Here is a 17,254-nt window from a genome sequence, read left to right on the forward strand (position 1 = left end):
CTTTTTCACAACTATCTGTAGAGGGCACTGCTGTTGTGCTTGCAAATAGTAAAACGGTTCAGATAAATATAGTCAACTAATACCTGCAAGTTAAGATATATGTTTCTGCAGTACTATATGAACTCTTATTTTGAAGTAACATCTGACCATGATGAACTGACCATCTTTCACTAAACAAATAAATATTTGCCCTGAAATGATCATCATGGAAAATTTATCAGATCTTATTTACATGCACAGTAATTTAAATCGATTAAGTTATTTTAATTTAATCTTGTACCGTACAATTGGAATTTACAGATCATTTAGCACATTCTGATTATGTTAAAAGTATTACACAGCAAAAAGTACTAGTCTGGCTAAATCATGCAAATTCGTCATTACTATATTGTTAAAGCTTCCTGTCATCATTGACCAATTTCTTTCAAATAGGAATCCAAGGTATAGCAGGTAAAATAGTACTACAATATAAAGTTCACAAATTATACTGTCTAAATTGGTGGGATGAGAGAGGGTTCTTCAAAATGAATTGACGATATAAGTAAAATTTTAATGTAATGACATTCAAATTTTGATAACCCCGAACAAATTTTTTTAAAATTACAACCATTGGAAATATTCAGCACATGGCGGTGTAGTGCTTTTACTTACATTGGAGAAGTTATGCTTTAACAATAGTAATACTGTTACTACAACTTTTAAATGTAGCAGTTTGACAATGCAACATTATTGTCATTATTCATAAAGGCATCACAGGGTAGTGTGGTGGTAATTTTGCTGGAGTCTTGATCTAATAATCCAGACTGGCTAAGTTCAAATCCTCACAGGGCAATTTGAAAATTATATTTCAATTTTAAAAAATCTTTGGAAGTTAAATATCAGTGAAAGTCACCATGAGGCTCTTGAAACGTCACACAAAAACGCAACTAGTTCAATAATATCCTTTAGAACATGAAGCCAGGTGATGAAGCAAGCCACTGAGTTGTATGAAACCACCACAAGAAGTTGTAGGCAGACCACTGCCACCTTCTCAGGTCTACTCGCGATATACAATAAATGCTGGCCATGGCACTGATGTCTGTGTCCCAAAAATGAATTAAAAATTGCATGAGTTCGTGTATTGCACAAGCAAGAGTTTCATGCTTCTGTTCTCTGGCTAATTTGTGTATTACAAAATTTCTTATTTTTCTTTTTTTCCAATTTTTTTCTAATTTTCCAGAATAAGCTTTTTTCATTGGTTCCCTCCAAATCTCCAGGTTGAGTTGTTTAATTTAAAACACCTGAAAGTATGTTTAACGGAAAATGTCTGTTAGGTTCATTCTTTCCTTTCTCCGCCCCCAGCATTGTTTTGACCTTCCTCTTATGATAGTATAATATTTGTTTTTAGTTCTGGTTTTGATTGTTTCATATAATATACTTATATGGATTGTTCTAATTTTTCTCTGACCTTTTATTATTGGATTTTTCTCATGCTAATGGTCATTTTATCTCCTTTTTAGGTTATGCCCCCTTGCTCTTTCCTCTGGTGAGGGGAATTCAGAAAAAAACAACATAATCTTAACATTAGAGTTAGCCCATTCAAGGGTGATGCCAGGAAGCATTTCCTCATGCAAAAGATAAGGAAGTTTGGAACTCTCTTCCTCTTAAAGCTGTTGAGGTTAAGTCAATTGAAAATTCCAATACTGACATTGATGGGTTTTTTTAGGCATGTGTTAACAATGTTGAGGAACCAAGATGATAGATGGGATTAAGGTACAGATCTAATTGAATGGTGGAACAGGTTGAATGGCCTACTCCTGTTTCCACACACTGCTATGTTCCTAGTGAGAACTCACATGTACTGCAAAACAAAACAGACAAAAACTGCTTTCTCTATGCTATATCATGGTCACTCATGGCTGCAGAAGTACAATCTGATTAGCCTGTAGCATCAGGAAGATTTGTATCAATTAATCTAAAGCTGAGTGATATAAAGGCAGAAGTAGCTTAGAAACTTCTGCTTTAATGTACTTCGTGTAAATGTGAAAAATGTACAGTTTTATACCAGTAAGCTGTCTTCTATCTCTGCATTAATCATATTTCTTACGCAGAACATTAAGAACATTCTTTCATTGGTTGTAGGTTATTTAACATTTCAATATGTGTTTTAGCGTGGGTGGGTAGGTGCACAGGAACACTTGTACAAATACACTTAATAAACATAAGGAGAAAGCAAATTGTATTGCTGAAAAATTAAATAGTCTGCTTAAAAAAACAAAGTTTTAATTTTCTTTATATTTTTTTCAAAGGAGGTTTAAGTAATTTTGTGGCAATGACATGTTCTTACAAGAGTTTTGACTCTTGATCTATATGTTATCATACAACTTTTCCTAATTTTCCAAAAGTTAATTTAAACCTTTAAAGGACTAATAATAAAACACTTCTTCCTATTTAACATGTATAAGTACATCTGCATGCTATAACAAAATCAGGGTCAACATGCTAGTTCAGTAAGACAGCAGTAATCGTCAGAAAATATTTTGCCAGCTTTACAGTTCTCTTTGTGATTTGTTTCCAAGTTAACACTCTACACACTAAATTATTAATGCCTATTTTATGTTCATATTGCAATTTCAAATACTGACATTTTGTTTATAATGGGTAAGTGGCACTTTAGCTCCCTAAATTATAGCCCTGTAAATGATACTCTTATGTCAGAATATACAGATTATGTCTCTATAATTTAGTAAATTCCACTTTAAGCACAATCAACAGTTACACTTCAAATATGTAGCCAAATCACTCACAAAAACATACAAAGTAGTAGATGGAAAATAAAGTAAAGACACCTAATTAATTCTAGGTTGTACACGTGGATGGTACAAGACTATCATGTACATACTAAATACACATTAAAGACCAACAGTCTCATTTGTTAGCTTTTTTACCATAAACATTCTGACCTTTTATAATATTACCATATTGAATAGCTAAGTAGGTAAGTCACCTGTGGACATCTGGCAGCACTATAACAGTCTCCAGCTGTGGCAAATGGAACCGATCGGCCTTCAAGCGTCTGTGCAAAGTACAAGTCTGTTGCTATAAAGATGGAAATGGGCGAATTGTTGAAAATATGTAAAATAATCAAGATGAAGAGACAATATACAATAATAATATAGATAATTTTAATTTTGAATAAAATTTACCATATTTATACAAACTGAAATTATATTTTTCAAGTTACTAAATGATATTTATCTTTTCCATCTTAGAAATGATGATGATTAATCTGTCAGTGATAGCAGCTGAAAGTGGCACAAGCAGTGGGATTATTAAAAATGATTTAGTTTAAAAAAGCAATTTTTGTGTTTTTCAACAGTTTTAAACGATATTAGTTACAGAATTACTTTTACCACCAGATGATAGCACTGAACATTATGGACCAGAAAGTTCCTGGAAATTAATGTGCCAACTTTTGTTGATATCAGTTGGTGGGAAATGGCATACTTGAGTTCAGAAACTTTGAGCGGGATTGAATTCTATTCCTGAACATGTTGCAAGTCCATACATATTTACATGGTGGGTGAGAGATATTGGGGCTCCGGAAAATTACTCCCAATGGCTGAGTAACTTGTCAACACTGTACATGTTCTGACACAAAAGTCCTGTGGGGGTTTAAGGAATTTCACTGCAGCTTGCATCAGGAGAGATAAGTAAGCATCCCTTAAAGCCTAAATGACACAGATCAGGGAAAATGGGATGGAATCATAGCAGGGTGAGAGCATCAGACTCATTTCCAGTTAAAAGGGGAAATTTTGCCTGAAGGTAAAATTCTTGTCCCAAAGCTGTTCAGTCAAGGGGCATCACAAGGCATTACAAATGAAGTCAATCCTGTCTTTCTATTCATTTCATTTATTTCCATTTTGCAGACAGAGTCCCTGAATCCTGAACAGAAGCAATAACCCGGCTGATTTTTTGTCTTCCATAGCTCAGGGCCACACTGGCAATGGCCACTAACATCAGCTTACTTAGCATATAGCAGCATTCAAACCCAGGCCTTTTGCACTCTATGGGTTAGGACTATACCAGCTGCCAAATTTATTCATCAAGGAATTGGGAACGTTTGCATGAAGAGCTTACATTTTTGTTGTGAAAATTTTGGTGTAAAAACTTAAAGGTACTTGTCTTACTATTAGGTGACATATAAAAAGCTACCTTCTGCAAGACTGTGTCAGCGGTGCACTGGCTCACTAAACAAGAGTACAGGTAAGAGAATCTTGTTCAGAGTTAGCACACCCAGTTTGCGACATGCTGACCTTCAAACCCTCTCTAAACCATGATGCTTTCAAGTAAGCATCTGCACTGGAATCTCACTTATCACAAGGCTATGCCCCTTTAATTTTGAAAATATGGTTTTCAAATTTTCAACTGACTGGAAATTTTACAACTTGAAATGAGACAGAACAAGACTTTAAAATGCAAGGCCACCTTCCAAGGTGAGGGTAAAAAAGCAAACAAGACACCCTTAGGGGTCCATCGAAACTCGTCACTGTCAAAGGAAGAGACATTAAATTGCAAAGTGCTGGATATTGAAACAATGGCTGCCACAGACAGACTCATGGAAAACCCCTTGAAAATACACAATGGGTGGAGTATATAGCAGGCAAGGCTACAGACACAGGAGGGAGATTGTAAGAAAGGCTTCAGCAGAAGAGACTGGCTGAAAGCTCTCTCCCTCTTTTGGAACAAGTGTATTATCGGTTCGGAAGGCAATTTTACTAGGAATCTATCAGCGAACTGAGATCGCATAATAATTACAACAACTTCTACATCTGATTGCATCTGCGAAACCAACTAATCCATCTTGGCTACAACGTTTAACAATCTACACCTCAAGGACAAGCCAAGGACACTTAGCCATATATTCTTTTAACTATTTTTTTTATTGGACTCCAACTTCCCTTGTTTCTGGTACCTGTGTGTGTGATGTTGTGTTTTTATTACTTTTTTTCTCAGCTTTTCTGGTTAATAAATTTGCTCTTTCTTTAACTCCAGAAAGTCTTGTTTGATTGGTTCCTTATTGCTCACTGCATAACCAGTTAAATACACTCTGAATTTGGAAAAGGCATATCCTCGTGAAAAAGAAACTTAGAACCTTTGTTTTGACCAACCGAGGAAGCTGAATAGAGGGGAGTCAATTCACTCCTCCTCACCTGGTCATAGCACACCTTACAAAAATGTAGAACATAGTATCAGTGTTATAATCCAGAAAGCCAACAGGTGAAAGATAGACTTGGAACCAATACTTAAGCATTTTTATAAGCATTTATTTACAGAGATACACATTACAAGCATGCAACCCCTCATCAAATGACCACAGTTTCTTCTATTTATAGATGCACAAGTGAACTCCAATTAATTCCCACCACCTGTATACATTGAACATACAATTAACAGGCTCCCTTCTCTCTCTGTACAACCAAAATAAATTAGATCAAAGACCTCCATATTCTAACCATCTAACCACCTCCTCTTGATATTCAACTACTTTACCATTGTTGCATTCCACACCATCAACATCCTCGGGGTTCACTATTGAACAGAAACTTAACTGGCTGCACCAGCAGTATAAATACAGTGGTTACAACAGCAGGTCAGAAGCTGGGAATTCTGCAACTCACTTCCTGATTCCCCAAAGCCTGTCCGTCACCTAAAAGGTACAAGTCAAAAGTGTGATGGAATATTCTCCACTTGCCTGGATAAGTGCAAACTCCAGCAACACTCTGGACGATCAATGTCTGGACAAAGCAACCTGGCTGATTGACACCCATGCACCACATAAACATTCACCCCTTACACAAATGACACATAGGGGCAGCATTGTACACCATCTACAAGGTGGACTGCAGCAACTCTCCAAGACTGCTTCAACCGCACTTTTGGAAATTGGAAATTTGTGTTATCAAAACCATCACAGAATCATATATCAAGATCTCATTATTCTTGTTATTCTCCACCTTCATCTTCTATTCCCTCATTCAACTTGAAACTCTTCTACCCCAGATCTGCTCAAGCTGACGTAGTTTTTGTTAACCAATGCCTTTCGTTTAAGCTGGTATGGCTACCCCCCACCCAACCCCCCATCCGATTCATGTGGTTAACTTACACTCCTCAGTTCCCTTACACGTCATAGGATCCCAATTTTTGTTTATGCATGAGACTCTCTCCGCATAAAAAGCAATGGCTCATTGCATAAAAAGCAATGGCTTTAAAATCATAGGTTGGCATGAATGGAATGGGAAATGGGGCTCTTCCATTTTAACTGCTCATCCATAACACTCTTGCCATATGGAAGAAATTAAACTTCTCACCATATATGAAAAACGTTAAAGGATTATGGTAATTATTTTTCTTTTAGAGCTAAACTTAAAGTTTCATGAACAGGATACCATCTGAGAACAGTGGGGTTCAAATCTATGCAGCCAATGTGACTGAGCCTTAATTGGTGCTTCAGCCAGCTAACCATAATCCCTCAATGCTTACACAATTTCTTAGGTTATGGTTCAATTTTGGAAATAAACTTCAGATCACATCTGAGCAATGGTGACTCTCTGGAGCATGAGAAAATTGAATGAGCTCATTTAACTGTCTTCAAGAGTCTAGTGGGCCATCACCCAACAAGTTCTGGCATAATGGACCTGCTCTAAACAAGGCTAAAGCAATGGTGGGCATTATGCTAGTAATGCCACATAAGAGAAGCAGACAGAGAACAAAGTATAGAATCAGAGCAGTTAGAGTTGCCAACTGTGATTAAATATGTCCCTGGAGGTTTCATCACATGACTTACGCCCCACTCTCCAGCCATTCGTCAGCCAACACATCCATCCTTGTGATGTGTTGCCCCCCTACGCCAATGGGAAAGCAAAAAGATTCATTACCCAATTGAATGATGCTTGACTGTCAGCCAAACAGCCTTCCCCCCCCACCCCATTTTCAATAATTTTAAATCTTGAGTATTGCCGATAAAAGAGACATGTCTAAGCTTTTTGTCTTGCGCTCATCAGGACACTTTGCAAGAATACCAATATAAGGGGAAAACAACAATTTTTACTATATGTGAAGAGAACACTGAATGGTTGGCAAGTGGACTCTGACTGGTAGAGAGGCATTGCCATGGAGAATGCACCAGTGATGGTTACTGACCATTAACTATCAAGCATTGTTTGGAATTTAAACCAGGCAGCTTGACCCTGATTGGTCAAAGCATTGCCCTGAGGAATGAGTCAGGAATGGTTGTCACTTACATTGTTTAGGTGAAACAGGCACAATGTGTGTTCCTGTTCTTTCTGTTTGCACGGACGTGGCCCTGTGTATTAATATATGTAGCTTCGAATACATATACACCACACTGCAAGCCCAACTGACAATCTTAAATTGGTTGTCAGCGTAATTCTTAGCATACTGAGGATTATTTAGCAAATGTTGTCCAATCGTGGAATCATATCTAATGTTGGACACTGAGTTCTGAGTTTAGTAAGCACAGGCTGGTTGGATATGGTCTGTACCTTGCCTACTGTGAACAGCAGCTTAGACATGCTGTTTGATATAATCCGCCAGCCTATATACTTAACACCACACTGGCATTGAAATTCAGATACCACGTTACTCATTTGTGTGATAGGTCATTTTGGCTTGACAGCCGCATCCTGTTAGTGACGAATGCCACTAGTGTTGCTACTCCATAGTAGCAGCGTGAAACAGCTAGCTTCACGTGTTACTCAAATTTTTGAGATACCGTGCCCTTCTAGGGTAATCTGAGGTAGACTGGACACTTTTCAAGGCTGAAAGTGATGGCCTTAGGCCTATTCATGAGTTTGCGTGATTATACAGCACGAAATGATCTTATTAGGGTAGCCATTATCCTGCAGGATGTCTCTGTTGCGCCCTAATTCAGTATCAAGCTTGCATGGTGAGCAAATGGCTAGGGACCCATTTACAAGGTTGCCGATAAGACCAATCTTATAGTTTGTGGGACTGTAAGAATCCCAATGTGTACATTGACCAGTGAAGGTAGGCTTGCAGTAGACTGTGGTGGAGAACACACTGGTAGATTTCTGAACTAGTACATCAAGAAAGGGGAGTTCATTTGACTGCTCCATTTCAAAGGTGAATTTGAGTCCAGGATGGAGCCCATTAAGACAGGCAAGGAAATTGCTGCATGCTGCTGTGGATTTAAATCTAGCAAACATATAATCCACATCCCAGAAATACGCAAGAGGTAGGAGGTTAGGTGTCATTCCATCGAAGATAAGTTTCTCCTGGAACCCAACAAAGATGTTTGAAAAAGCTGGATCTTAGAGGGGATCCCATGGCAACACCATCTATTTGGGCGTACATGTTGTCATTAAAACTACTCAACTGTGTGAGTTGCTGAGCCCATAAGTTCAATGAATACTGATTCACGCAATGGTGGCTGGTCTAGGTTGCCATGATATAGTGCTGCAGTTCAAATATCTATGGCTTCCTTAAGTGGAACATTGGTGAATAGACTAGCAATGTCAAATGAGCACATTGGCACAGCACTGCTATCGATATGCAAGTCCTGTATGGCCTTTGCAAATGTGTAGGAGTCCATCACCGTGCATTTGGAAAACTTGGTCAAAACTGGTTATAACAATTCGCCCCACCATTTGGCCAATTCATGTTGTGCAGAAGCGGTCATAGTTAAGATGGGGTGTAAAGAGGCATCAGTTTTGTGCGTCTTGGGCGGCCCATACATATGTGGACATAGTGAACCATGAGGGTGAACCCTGTCCTATATATCAGGCAGTAACTCATTGCTCTCACACAATTCCAGCAAGCATTTTTTTTAGCTTATCTTCGAGCAAGTCTGTCTAGTCATGTTAAGCGGCAAGTCCAATGGATGTGAATTTGGACCTGTCCTTAAGAATGGCGTGCATTTTGTTGATATAGTCACACTTGTTAAGGATGACTATTCCAGTCCCTTTGTCAGGTTTACTGATGTGTATGTCCAGGTTGGTCTTAAGGCCTCACTTGTAAGACGTTCGCGTTACATGTGAAAGTCAGACAGATTGTTCGGAATCCTGCAATATGCATGTGCTAGGTCAACTCGGCGCACTTTCAAGGATTCAGCATCTTCAGTGGATGCTGCTTTGTGCTGGGATAGTTGGGATTATAGGAATTTGAACTCTGCAAATACTTCTTACCCCCACCCCACCCGCACTAGGGCCATTTGCCACTAGATTGCTTCCCTTAATGTCCCCATTAGCACATCCTTCAGATAATATCACCACCATCAGCACCCCTTTGTCCTTTTGTCTATGAAATCTTTGGCAGTCTCTTCTTGGCCTCCACCTAGCACTGGCCCTCTATCAAACTCTCCGGTCCCACCCCCTTCTACCAGTTTATATTTCATCTCATTTCTATATGTCTTAGTTCTGATGAAGGGTCATACGGACTTGAAACGTCAACTATATCCCTCTCCGCAGATGCTGTCAGACCTGCTGAGTTTTTCCAGGTATTTTTGTTTTTGTTCTAGATTTCCAGCATCCACAGTATTTTGCTTTTAAATACCTCTTCCTGTTTGATTTGGGACACACCAAATTAAATTTATGAACTGAGCAAATTGTGCAGTTGAGTTCTGTTTTAATTACACCATGTATGCCCAAATAATGCCCAATGGTGTTGCCATTGGATCCCCTCTAGGCCCAGCTCTCACAAACATCTTTGTTGGGTTCCATGAGAAACGCGTCTTTGATGGAATGATACCTAACTTCCTACCCCTCGCATATTTCCAGTAAGTGGATGAAATGTTTGCTAGATTTAAATTTGCAGCTGCAAGCAGCAATTGCCTAACATGTCTTAATGGGCTCCATCCTGCACTCAAATTCACCTTTGAAATGGAGCAGTCAAATAAACTCCTTTCTTGATGTACTAGTGGAGAAAACTGCCAGAGGTTTCTCTACCATGGTCTACCTTCACTGGTCAATATACACAATGAGATTCTTACAGTTTCACATGCTATAAGATTGGTCTTATCGGCAACCTTGTAAATAGGTCCCAAGCCATTTGCTCACCATGCAAGTCTGATACTGAAATAGGGCGCATGAAAGCCATCCTGCAGGATAATGGCTACCCTGATCAGATCATTTCGTGCTGTATATCACGTGGACTCTGAACGGGCCTAAGGTCATCACTTTCGCCCCTGAAAAGTGCCCAGTCTACCTCAGATTACCCTGGAAGGGCAAGGTATCTCAAAAATTTGAGCAACAGGTAAAGCTAGCTGTTTCACACTGCTACTATGCAGTAGCAACACAAGTGGTATTTGCCACTAACAGGACGCTGCCGTCAAGCCGAAAAGATGATCTGTCTCTACATAAAAGAGTAATGTGGTATATGAATTTCAGTGCCAGTGTGATGCTAGGCATGTAGGTCGTACGTTCCAGAGACTAACGGATTATATCAAACAGCATGTTCCAGCCACTGTTTGCAACGGGCAAGGTACAGACTGTACCCAATCAGCCCATGCTTGCAAAACTCAAAACATGGTGTCCAACATTAGATGAGATTCCACAATTGTACAGCGTTTGCTAAATAATTCTCTGTGCTAAGAATTACACTGGTAACCAATTTAAGATTGTTAGTTGGGTTCGCAATATGACGCATTTGCGTGTACTGGAAGCTATATGTATCAATATACAGGGCCTTGTTCCTTGCAGACAGAAAGAACATGTACACATGGACACCTGTTTCCCCTGAACAAAATAAGTGACAGCCATTCGCTGACTCATTCCTCAAGTCAATGACTTGACCAATCAGGGTCAAGCTGCCTGTTTTAAATTTCAAACAATTCTTGATAGTTAACTGTCAGTCACCATCACTGGTGCATTCTCCATGGCAATGCCTCTACCAATCAGAGTCCATTTGCCAACCAATCAGCACTCTCTTGACATACTGTATAAATTGTTGTTTTCCCCTTATATTGGTATTCTTGCAAAGTATCCTGATGAATGCAAGACAAAAAGCTTAGACATGTCTCTTATTCTCGTCAATACTCAAGTTCTGCACTATCAAATGACTATTTTTATATCTGGTAAAGAGAGATATCAAAGAAAATGACAAAAAAACTTATTTTTCAATATTCCTATGATTTTTCTCCAGATTTGTACACAGCAGTGTTGTGGAGATTGATATTCAATTCCTGGAAACTCCAGCTTAATACTGGAGGGTTGGCAACCCTAAGAGCAGTAGGATGCAGGCAGGTAAGGAAAGGTCAGGGGAACATTGTGCAGGCAGGTGGAGAGAGATAAAGATTGCACCAGGAATTGCATGGTAGAGTGAGAAGAAACAAATGTATTGTATCTCAGTTTTTCTACCCCATAGGTGTGCTCATGTCTGAGGCACAACTGGGAATTCAGTTTCAGCCTCAACTCAATTCATGTTCCCACTCCAAAGTCAGACTCAATATTGGTTCTACTCCAGGTACTAATAATGCTACAGTTTTGAGATGCGTCCCTGGTGGGGGCAGCCTTAGATTGCTGCAATATATTTTATGCTATCTGCATACATTAAAAAGCTATAATCCATTTTATTTCCTAGTTATGTCACAACATCAAATAAATGATTTGAAAATATTGTTCCTGGCCCTACTCCTCCTAGCACCACAAGGATGGATTAAAAAAAAGTTAAAAAATTGAGTTCTCTCGGCTTCTTTTGACAATGATTTTTTAGCCCCAAGCTTCACCTGTTCAGGCCATTGGTAAAAATAGCAGATTGGTCCCAGTTATGTTATAGGAGCCCATATCATATATTTAAACAAGGAACTGGCCAGTTTCTGGTGTTATTCCTGCCTACTCAGAAGAACAAATTAAAATTGAAAACTGTGGGAAAGGAACAGGATGTTGGCCTTTAAGTTTCCGGAGTAATTTTAACTTCCTTCCCATTGGGCATTCAGGATTAACATTTCCCCTAAGGTAAAACAAAATGTAACTGGATATACACTTTTCCAATTGTCCATTTAATTCCTCACTTGCTTTCTTAGTTTGCTTAGTTTCAGGGAAAGAGGAAAATTTATCAATATGGTTAAATAAAACACACAGTAAGGAAGATTTTACTCACTTATTATTTGCAAAGTGTTGATGTCCAGTCTTACTTTGCTGAAGGTAGAAAACCCTGCAGCAAGATAATCTCTTCTGCACTGACAGTCATCTCTTCTACTTCCATTATATGGACATTCAGCAGGATTATGCAACCTAAATCAAACAGAATATTTCATGCACATTTCAAAGATGCTGTAAAATTACTATTTGTAAAGTGAACACAATGTTAACACAATCATATTTTGCCTTTCTATACCTGTAGCCATAAACTTCTGAGAAATTTTCTGCATCACCACTTTCCAGTGTAATATACTCTCTTGGGCTATCTGACAGCATACCAGCACAATATATCTGCAATGACAAATATGCTTTGACACAAGAACAGAACAAATGAAATAAAGAAATACATCATTTTTATGACAAATCTGCAATTCTCAATTAAAATAGTTAAATAATGTACCTTCACTCGCTTCCCTTGAATATTAAGAAAATGATCGCCATCTTCCATGAACCCTTTCAATCTTTGTACATCTCTACAGCTTTCTGGAAATTCACCTACATGCAAAATATGTTTTTCATTAGAAGTTTGAAAATGTACTTTTGAACAATCAGAAACAGGCTCTGTTAACAGAAAACAGATGGCAATGTTTTATGGTGATGTGAAAATGGACTGAATAATTCAAATGCTTACATTTTCCACTCTGGCATGTTCTCCTCTCTTCAGGCTTAATGTCCAAACTACATAAGTTGCTTAAATGGCCATCATTTGTTAAACAGTGTACTGAGCGTTGCATGGCTCCTATTCCACAAGTCACTGAACACTTACAAGAAAATTGAAAAAAAATGAAATTAAATAGCACTAAATGTAAAATGAGCATAAATCACTATCGATCATGATCAAACCAGTACTTCCATGTTGCAGGACATGTATGAGCATATCGAACTGTAGATTATCTACAGTTGTTACTTTGAATTTAATAGAACATCTAACGCTGTCACCACAAATCATATTTTAAATCAAACGGCATTTTATTATTGTCATGTCAGGATATGGGAAAGCAAATCATTTGACTAGAAATGAAACAGCAAAGTAGCTTAACTTCACAAAAATTCTTCAGCAAAGACATGTTGATAATGTTTTAGAAAGCAATTGAGAGAGAAATTTGATTAACAGAAAATGTTTTGGAGACATGGGGCAGAATTTTTCCCTTGGATGGCGGGTGGGCCCCACCAGTTCGGCGGCGGGCGGACAGCCGTCCCCCGCCACCGAAACGGGGCCCACTACCATTCTGAGTGGGCAGCCTGCCCGACGGGAAGCGCTATGAGGCAAAGTCCTGTCTCAGGGAAATTAGTGACAGGTAAGAAAAGTCAAAAAATAGAACAATTAAAAAATTATTATCATGTCCCCCTCATGTGACAATGTCACACGAGATAGGACATGTTAATAAAAATGACATAAACTTTATTAGACTTTTTAAAAACGGACATGAAACTTCATCCCGCCAGTGGATGAGGTTTCATGCTTTATCAGAAGCCTGCTGGGGCTCCTGGCCTGCCCGCCAGCCTTAAGGTTGGACAGGCAGGTTCTTTAATTATCTTAATTAGTCTGTCACTGGCCTTAATTGGTCATTGACAGGTCGGTGAGTGGACAGCTGATTTCGCTGAACGCCCGCCTTCCTAAAAATTTAAAGGGACCGGGATAATGTCGAGGGTTCCTCCCAATGTCAACCCACGTCATTTTCCCCTCGGCGAGTGGACCCAGGCCCCAAATCGCCGATGGGAAAATTCAGGCCATAGAGAAATCATTTTAAGTGGAAACTCTTCGTCTATAGATTAAGAACGTTCTTCCATGTTAGTATCTAACATCCTTTATGATGGGAGAAAAACTCCTATTGGGCACCAGAAGAATGTAACTAGATTATATAGTACAGTAGAATTTACTGCCTTGCTAGATAGATTCTGAGTAAACCCCTCATGCCCTCATTGCGATTCAAAGAACTTCAGTAAAATCCTGACACGAAGCATTCAGACAACATGGTTACAAGACTCTGTTAAATTTGCATCAAATTAAATACAATGCAATTGCTCAGGTTTACAGCGTGTGTCCTGAAAAGTTTTGAAATGAACTTACACTTCCCCAATTTCCAACCCTCCATGAGGCAGTAACATGACATTCACCAAGAGTGCAGGCACGGATGTTTGGCGGTTGTGTCCCAGGGCAGTTAGTTGTTATCTGATGATAGTAGCCATATTCATAGAGGTCCTTACCATTATAAACCTCACTGCAGGAAACAAGTCTTTGTTGGTAGCCATTTCCACAAGTAACTGAGCACTGGAAATAAAGTCAAATTGTTAATTTGATTTTCTTTTCTAATGTTATGAAATGTTGGAATCAAAAATGCTAGAAATGACTTTGGTTAATTCTGTTATAATCTCATAGTACAAATCTGTATTTAATAGCTTTTGAATGGCATTGTGAGTATGGTATGGAAATAATAGTTAAAGAATATAGCATGGTTGCAGAATACCTTGGTTTTCCAATGCATTATGTTATCATGTGGCAGGATATGGGTTCATGTTTGTGGATTTGCTCAAGTTGAGTTCCTGATCTGGACCATATTGTTGAGGATTAAGAATGCTACAGCAGGACTTACTAGGAGGCTGGTTCATTCACAAGAATTTGATGGAAAGAAATTTAATTAACATAAGTACCTTGTGAAAATCATTTTCTGGAACGGAAACATATTTGTCCATAATTCATGAGTTATTTTGAAAAGTACTTCTATTTTACTGTTTACTGAGCTTCATGGTGTAATATTTAGAATGTTGTGAATTTTTGATATATTAAATCTTTGCTATATTGTACTGTTAAATCTCAAGGCAATATGATAAAATATATTTTTATCAACTATGCAAGCCAGACCATCAATTTAATTATCTCTTGTTAAATATATGTTTATGAAACACATTCACCACTTTTCAAGTGGATACAATGACCCAGATATTGCGATCTCTGTGGCAAGTACTTCCCCTTATCCTACATTTCTTTGAATCTGGCTCCAAGCTAAGGGGATCTCCAGGTTCAGCAACAATTATGTCATCGAGGAAGGTAAGCAGCCAATCGCATTGAAGTATTCCCACCAACAGCAAACTAGGAAGTAAACATCACTGAATCCCTTCACTTTTATATTTTACAGATAGCAAAATAAATGACTGGGACATACATATGACTTTAAGGCACAAGCTAAAAATATCCAACCAAATTTTAAAACAATATTTTTAAAATATGTGGATTTTACCATGATGAAGAATTTTGACATTGAATAAATATAAAATTACTCCTTCAGTGCCAATGAGATTGTTTAGCAGTAATTTATGAACCTAGTACGCCAGTTATACCCCATTCAACAAGGGGCAGAAACTTCAGGTTGGCAAGTGGGGGTGGGCACTGCTCGCCGACATGTAAAATTACGCTCGGTAATGTCGTGCATTCAGAAATTCAGTTCGGAGGACGCGCACCGGGGTCGGCTGCACGCCCACTGAACTGTCAAAGGCCTATTAAGGCCATCTAAATATCAATTAAAATACTTAACTGAGCTTCCCGTCCAACCTTAAGGTTGGTGGGCAGGTGAAGAGCCCAGGTGGCTTTCGCAGTTACCATGAAACTTCATCCACAGGTGGGATGAGGTTTCATGAAGGTTTTTAAAAGTTTAATAAAATTTTTAAATAAAATTCATTGACATGTCCCAGCTCATTTGACACTGTCACATGAGAAGACATCTTAAAAATTTTGCTCTTTGCCTCAGGGAGATTTCTGTGCTCTTTTGCGTGCATGCGCGAAAGAGCATGGCGCCAACTCAGCCTACTCCCTCTGCCTGCACAGGGAGCGCTCAGCGCTTCCAGGTGCACGTCATGCTGGGTGGGCCTTAATTGGCCTGCCCACATAAAATGGCGCCGTGCAGCCGATTGTGGGCGGCGATTGGCAGCGCACCCGCTCGTGCCCACCCAATTCCCCCGACGGGGAGAAAATTCTCTCCAAGGTATTACTTTTTCAAGTTTTCTTACAGCGTGACAAAGAACATAAGGGTGGAAGTTAACATACAAATTAGGAACAGAAGTAGGCCATTCCACCCTTTAAGCCTGCTCTGCAGTTCGATAAGATCATAGCTGATCTGATTGTCGCCTCAACTCCACTTTCCTGCCCATCCTCGAAATCCTTTGACTCCCTTGTTAGTCAAGGGTATACCTAACTCAGCCTTAAAAATATTCAAAGACCCAGCCTCCACCGGTGTCTGGAAAGTGAGTTCCACAGACTCACGACCATCAGAGAAAAAAATTCTCCTCATCTCTGACTTAAATAGGGGATCGCTTACTTTTACTAGATTCACACAGGGGAAACATCCTTTCAGCATCCACCCTGTCAAATTCCCTCTGGATTTTATATGTTTCAATAAGTCTCATTCTTTTAAACTCTACTTCTTCCAGGAATCTGTCGAGTGAACCTTCTTTGAACTGCTTTGAATGCAATTATGTCCTAGCTTAAATAAGGAGGCCAAAACTGTATACAGTATTCAAGATGTGGCCTCACCAATGCCCTGTACAACTGTAGCAAAACATCCCTACTTTTATATTCCATTCCTCATTCAATAAACAACAACATTCCATTTACCTTTTTAATCAATTGCTGTATCTGCATACTAACTTTTTGTGATTCATGTACCAGTACACCAGGTCCCTCTGTACCAGAATTCTGCAATCTGCCTCTCCATTTAAATAGTATACTGTTTTTCTATCCTTCCTGACAAAGTGGACAAGTTCACATTTTCCCATATTATACTCCATGTGCCAAATTTTTGCCCACTCACTTAACCTACCTATAACTCTTCACAGACTTCTTATGTCCTCTTCACAAATTACTTTTCTATCTATCTTTGTGTCATTAGCAAATTTAGCAACTACACATTCGGCCCCTTCATCCAAGTCATGTATGTAGATTATAAATATTTGAGGCCCCACTACTGATCCCTGTGGCACTCTACTTGTTAGATTTTGCCAATCCAAGAATGACCCATTTATACCTACTCTATTTCCTGTTAGCTACCAATCCCCTATCCATGCTAACCTTACCCCCTACATTGTGGGCTCTTATTTTTGCA

General features: G+C 38.9%; 1 protein-coding gene across 3 annotated transcripts in view; it reads right to left on the bottom strand.

The window, feature by feature from the left end:
• LOC121280151 (A disintegrin and metalloproteinase with thrombospondin motifs 9-like) overlaps positions 1 to 17,254 on the bottom strand; it is a 325,713-nt gene that overhangs the window by 20,173 nt on the left and 288,286 nt on the right. For 2 of the 3 annotated variants that reach the window (XM_041191847.1, XM_041191846.1), the window contains exons 32-37: positions 14,230 to 14,430; positions 12,790 to 12,919; positions 12,559 to 12,653; positions 12,355 to 12,449; positions 12,118 to 12,251; positions 2,987 to 3,078 (exon numbers count right to left, since the gene is read on the bottom strand). In XM_041191847.1, coding sequence (XP_041047781.1) covers positions 2,987 to 3,078; positions 12,118 to 12,251; positions 12,355 to 12,449; positions 12,559 to 12,653; positions 12,790 to 12,919; positions 14,230 to 14,430 — 747 coding nt within the window. Of the gene's footprint in view, positions 1 to 2,986; positions 3,079 to 12,117; positions 12,252 to 12,354; positions 12,450 to 12,558; positions 12,654 to 12,789; positions 12,920 to 14,229; positions 14,431 to 17,254 lie in introns of those variants that run through there. The other variant, XR_005943545.1, reaches the window with a different exon arrangement.

Source organism: Carcharodon carcharias, chromosome 7 (genome assembly GCF_017639515.1).
Source record: "Carcharodon carcharias isolate sCarCar2 chromosome 7, sCarCar2.pri, whole genome shotgun sequence".
Classification (NCBI taxonomy): Eukaryota; Metazoa; Chordata; class Chondrichthyes; order Lamniformes; family Lamnidae; genus Carcharodon; species Carcharodon carcharias.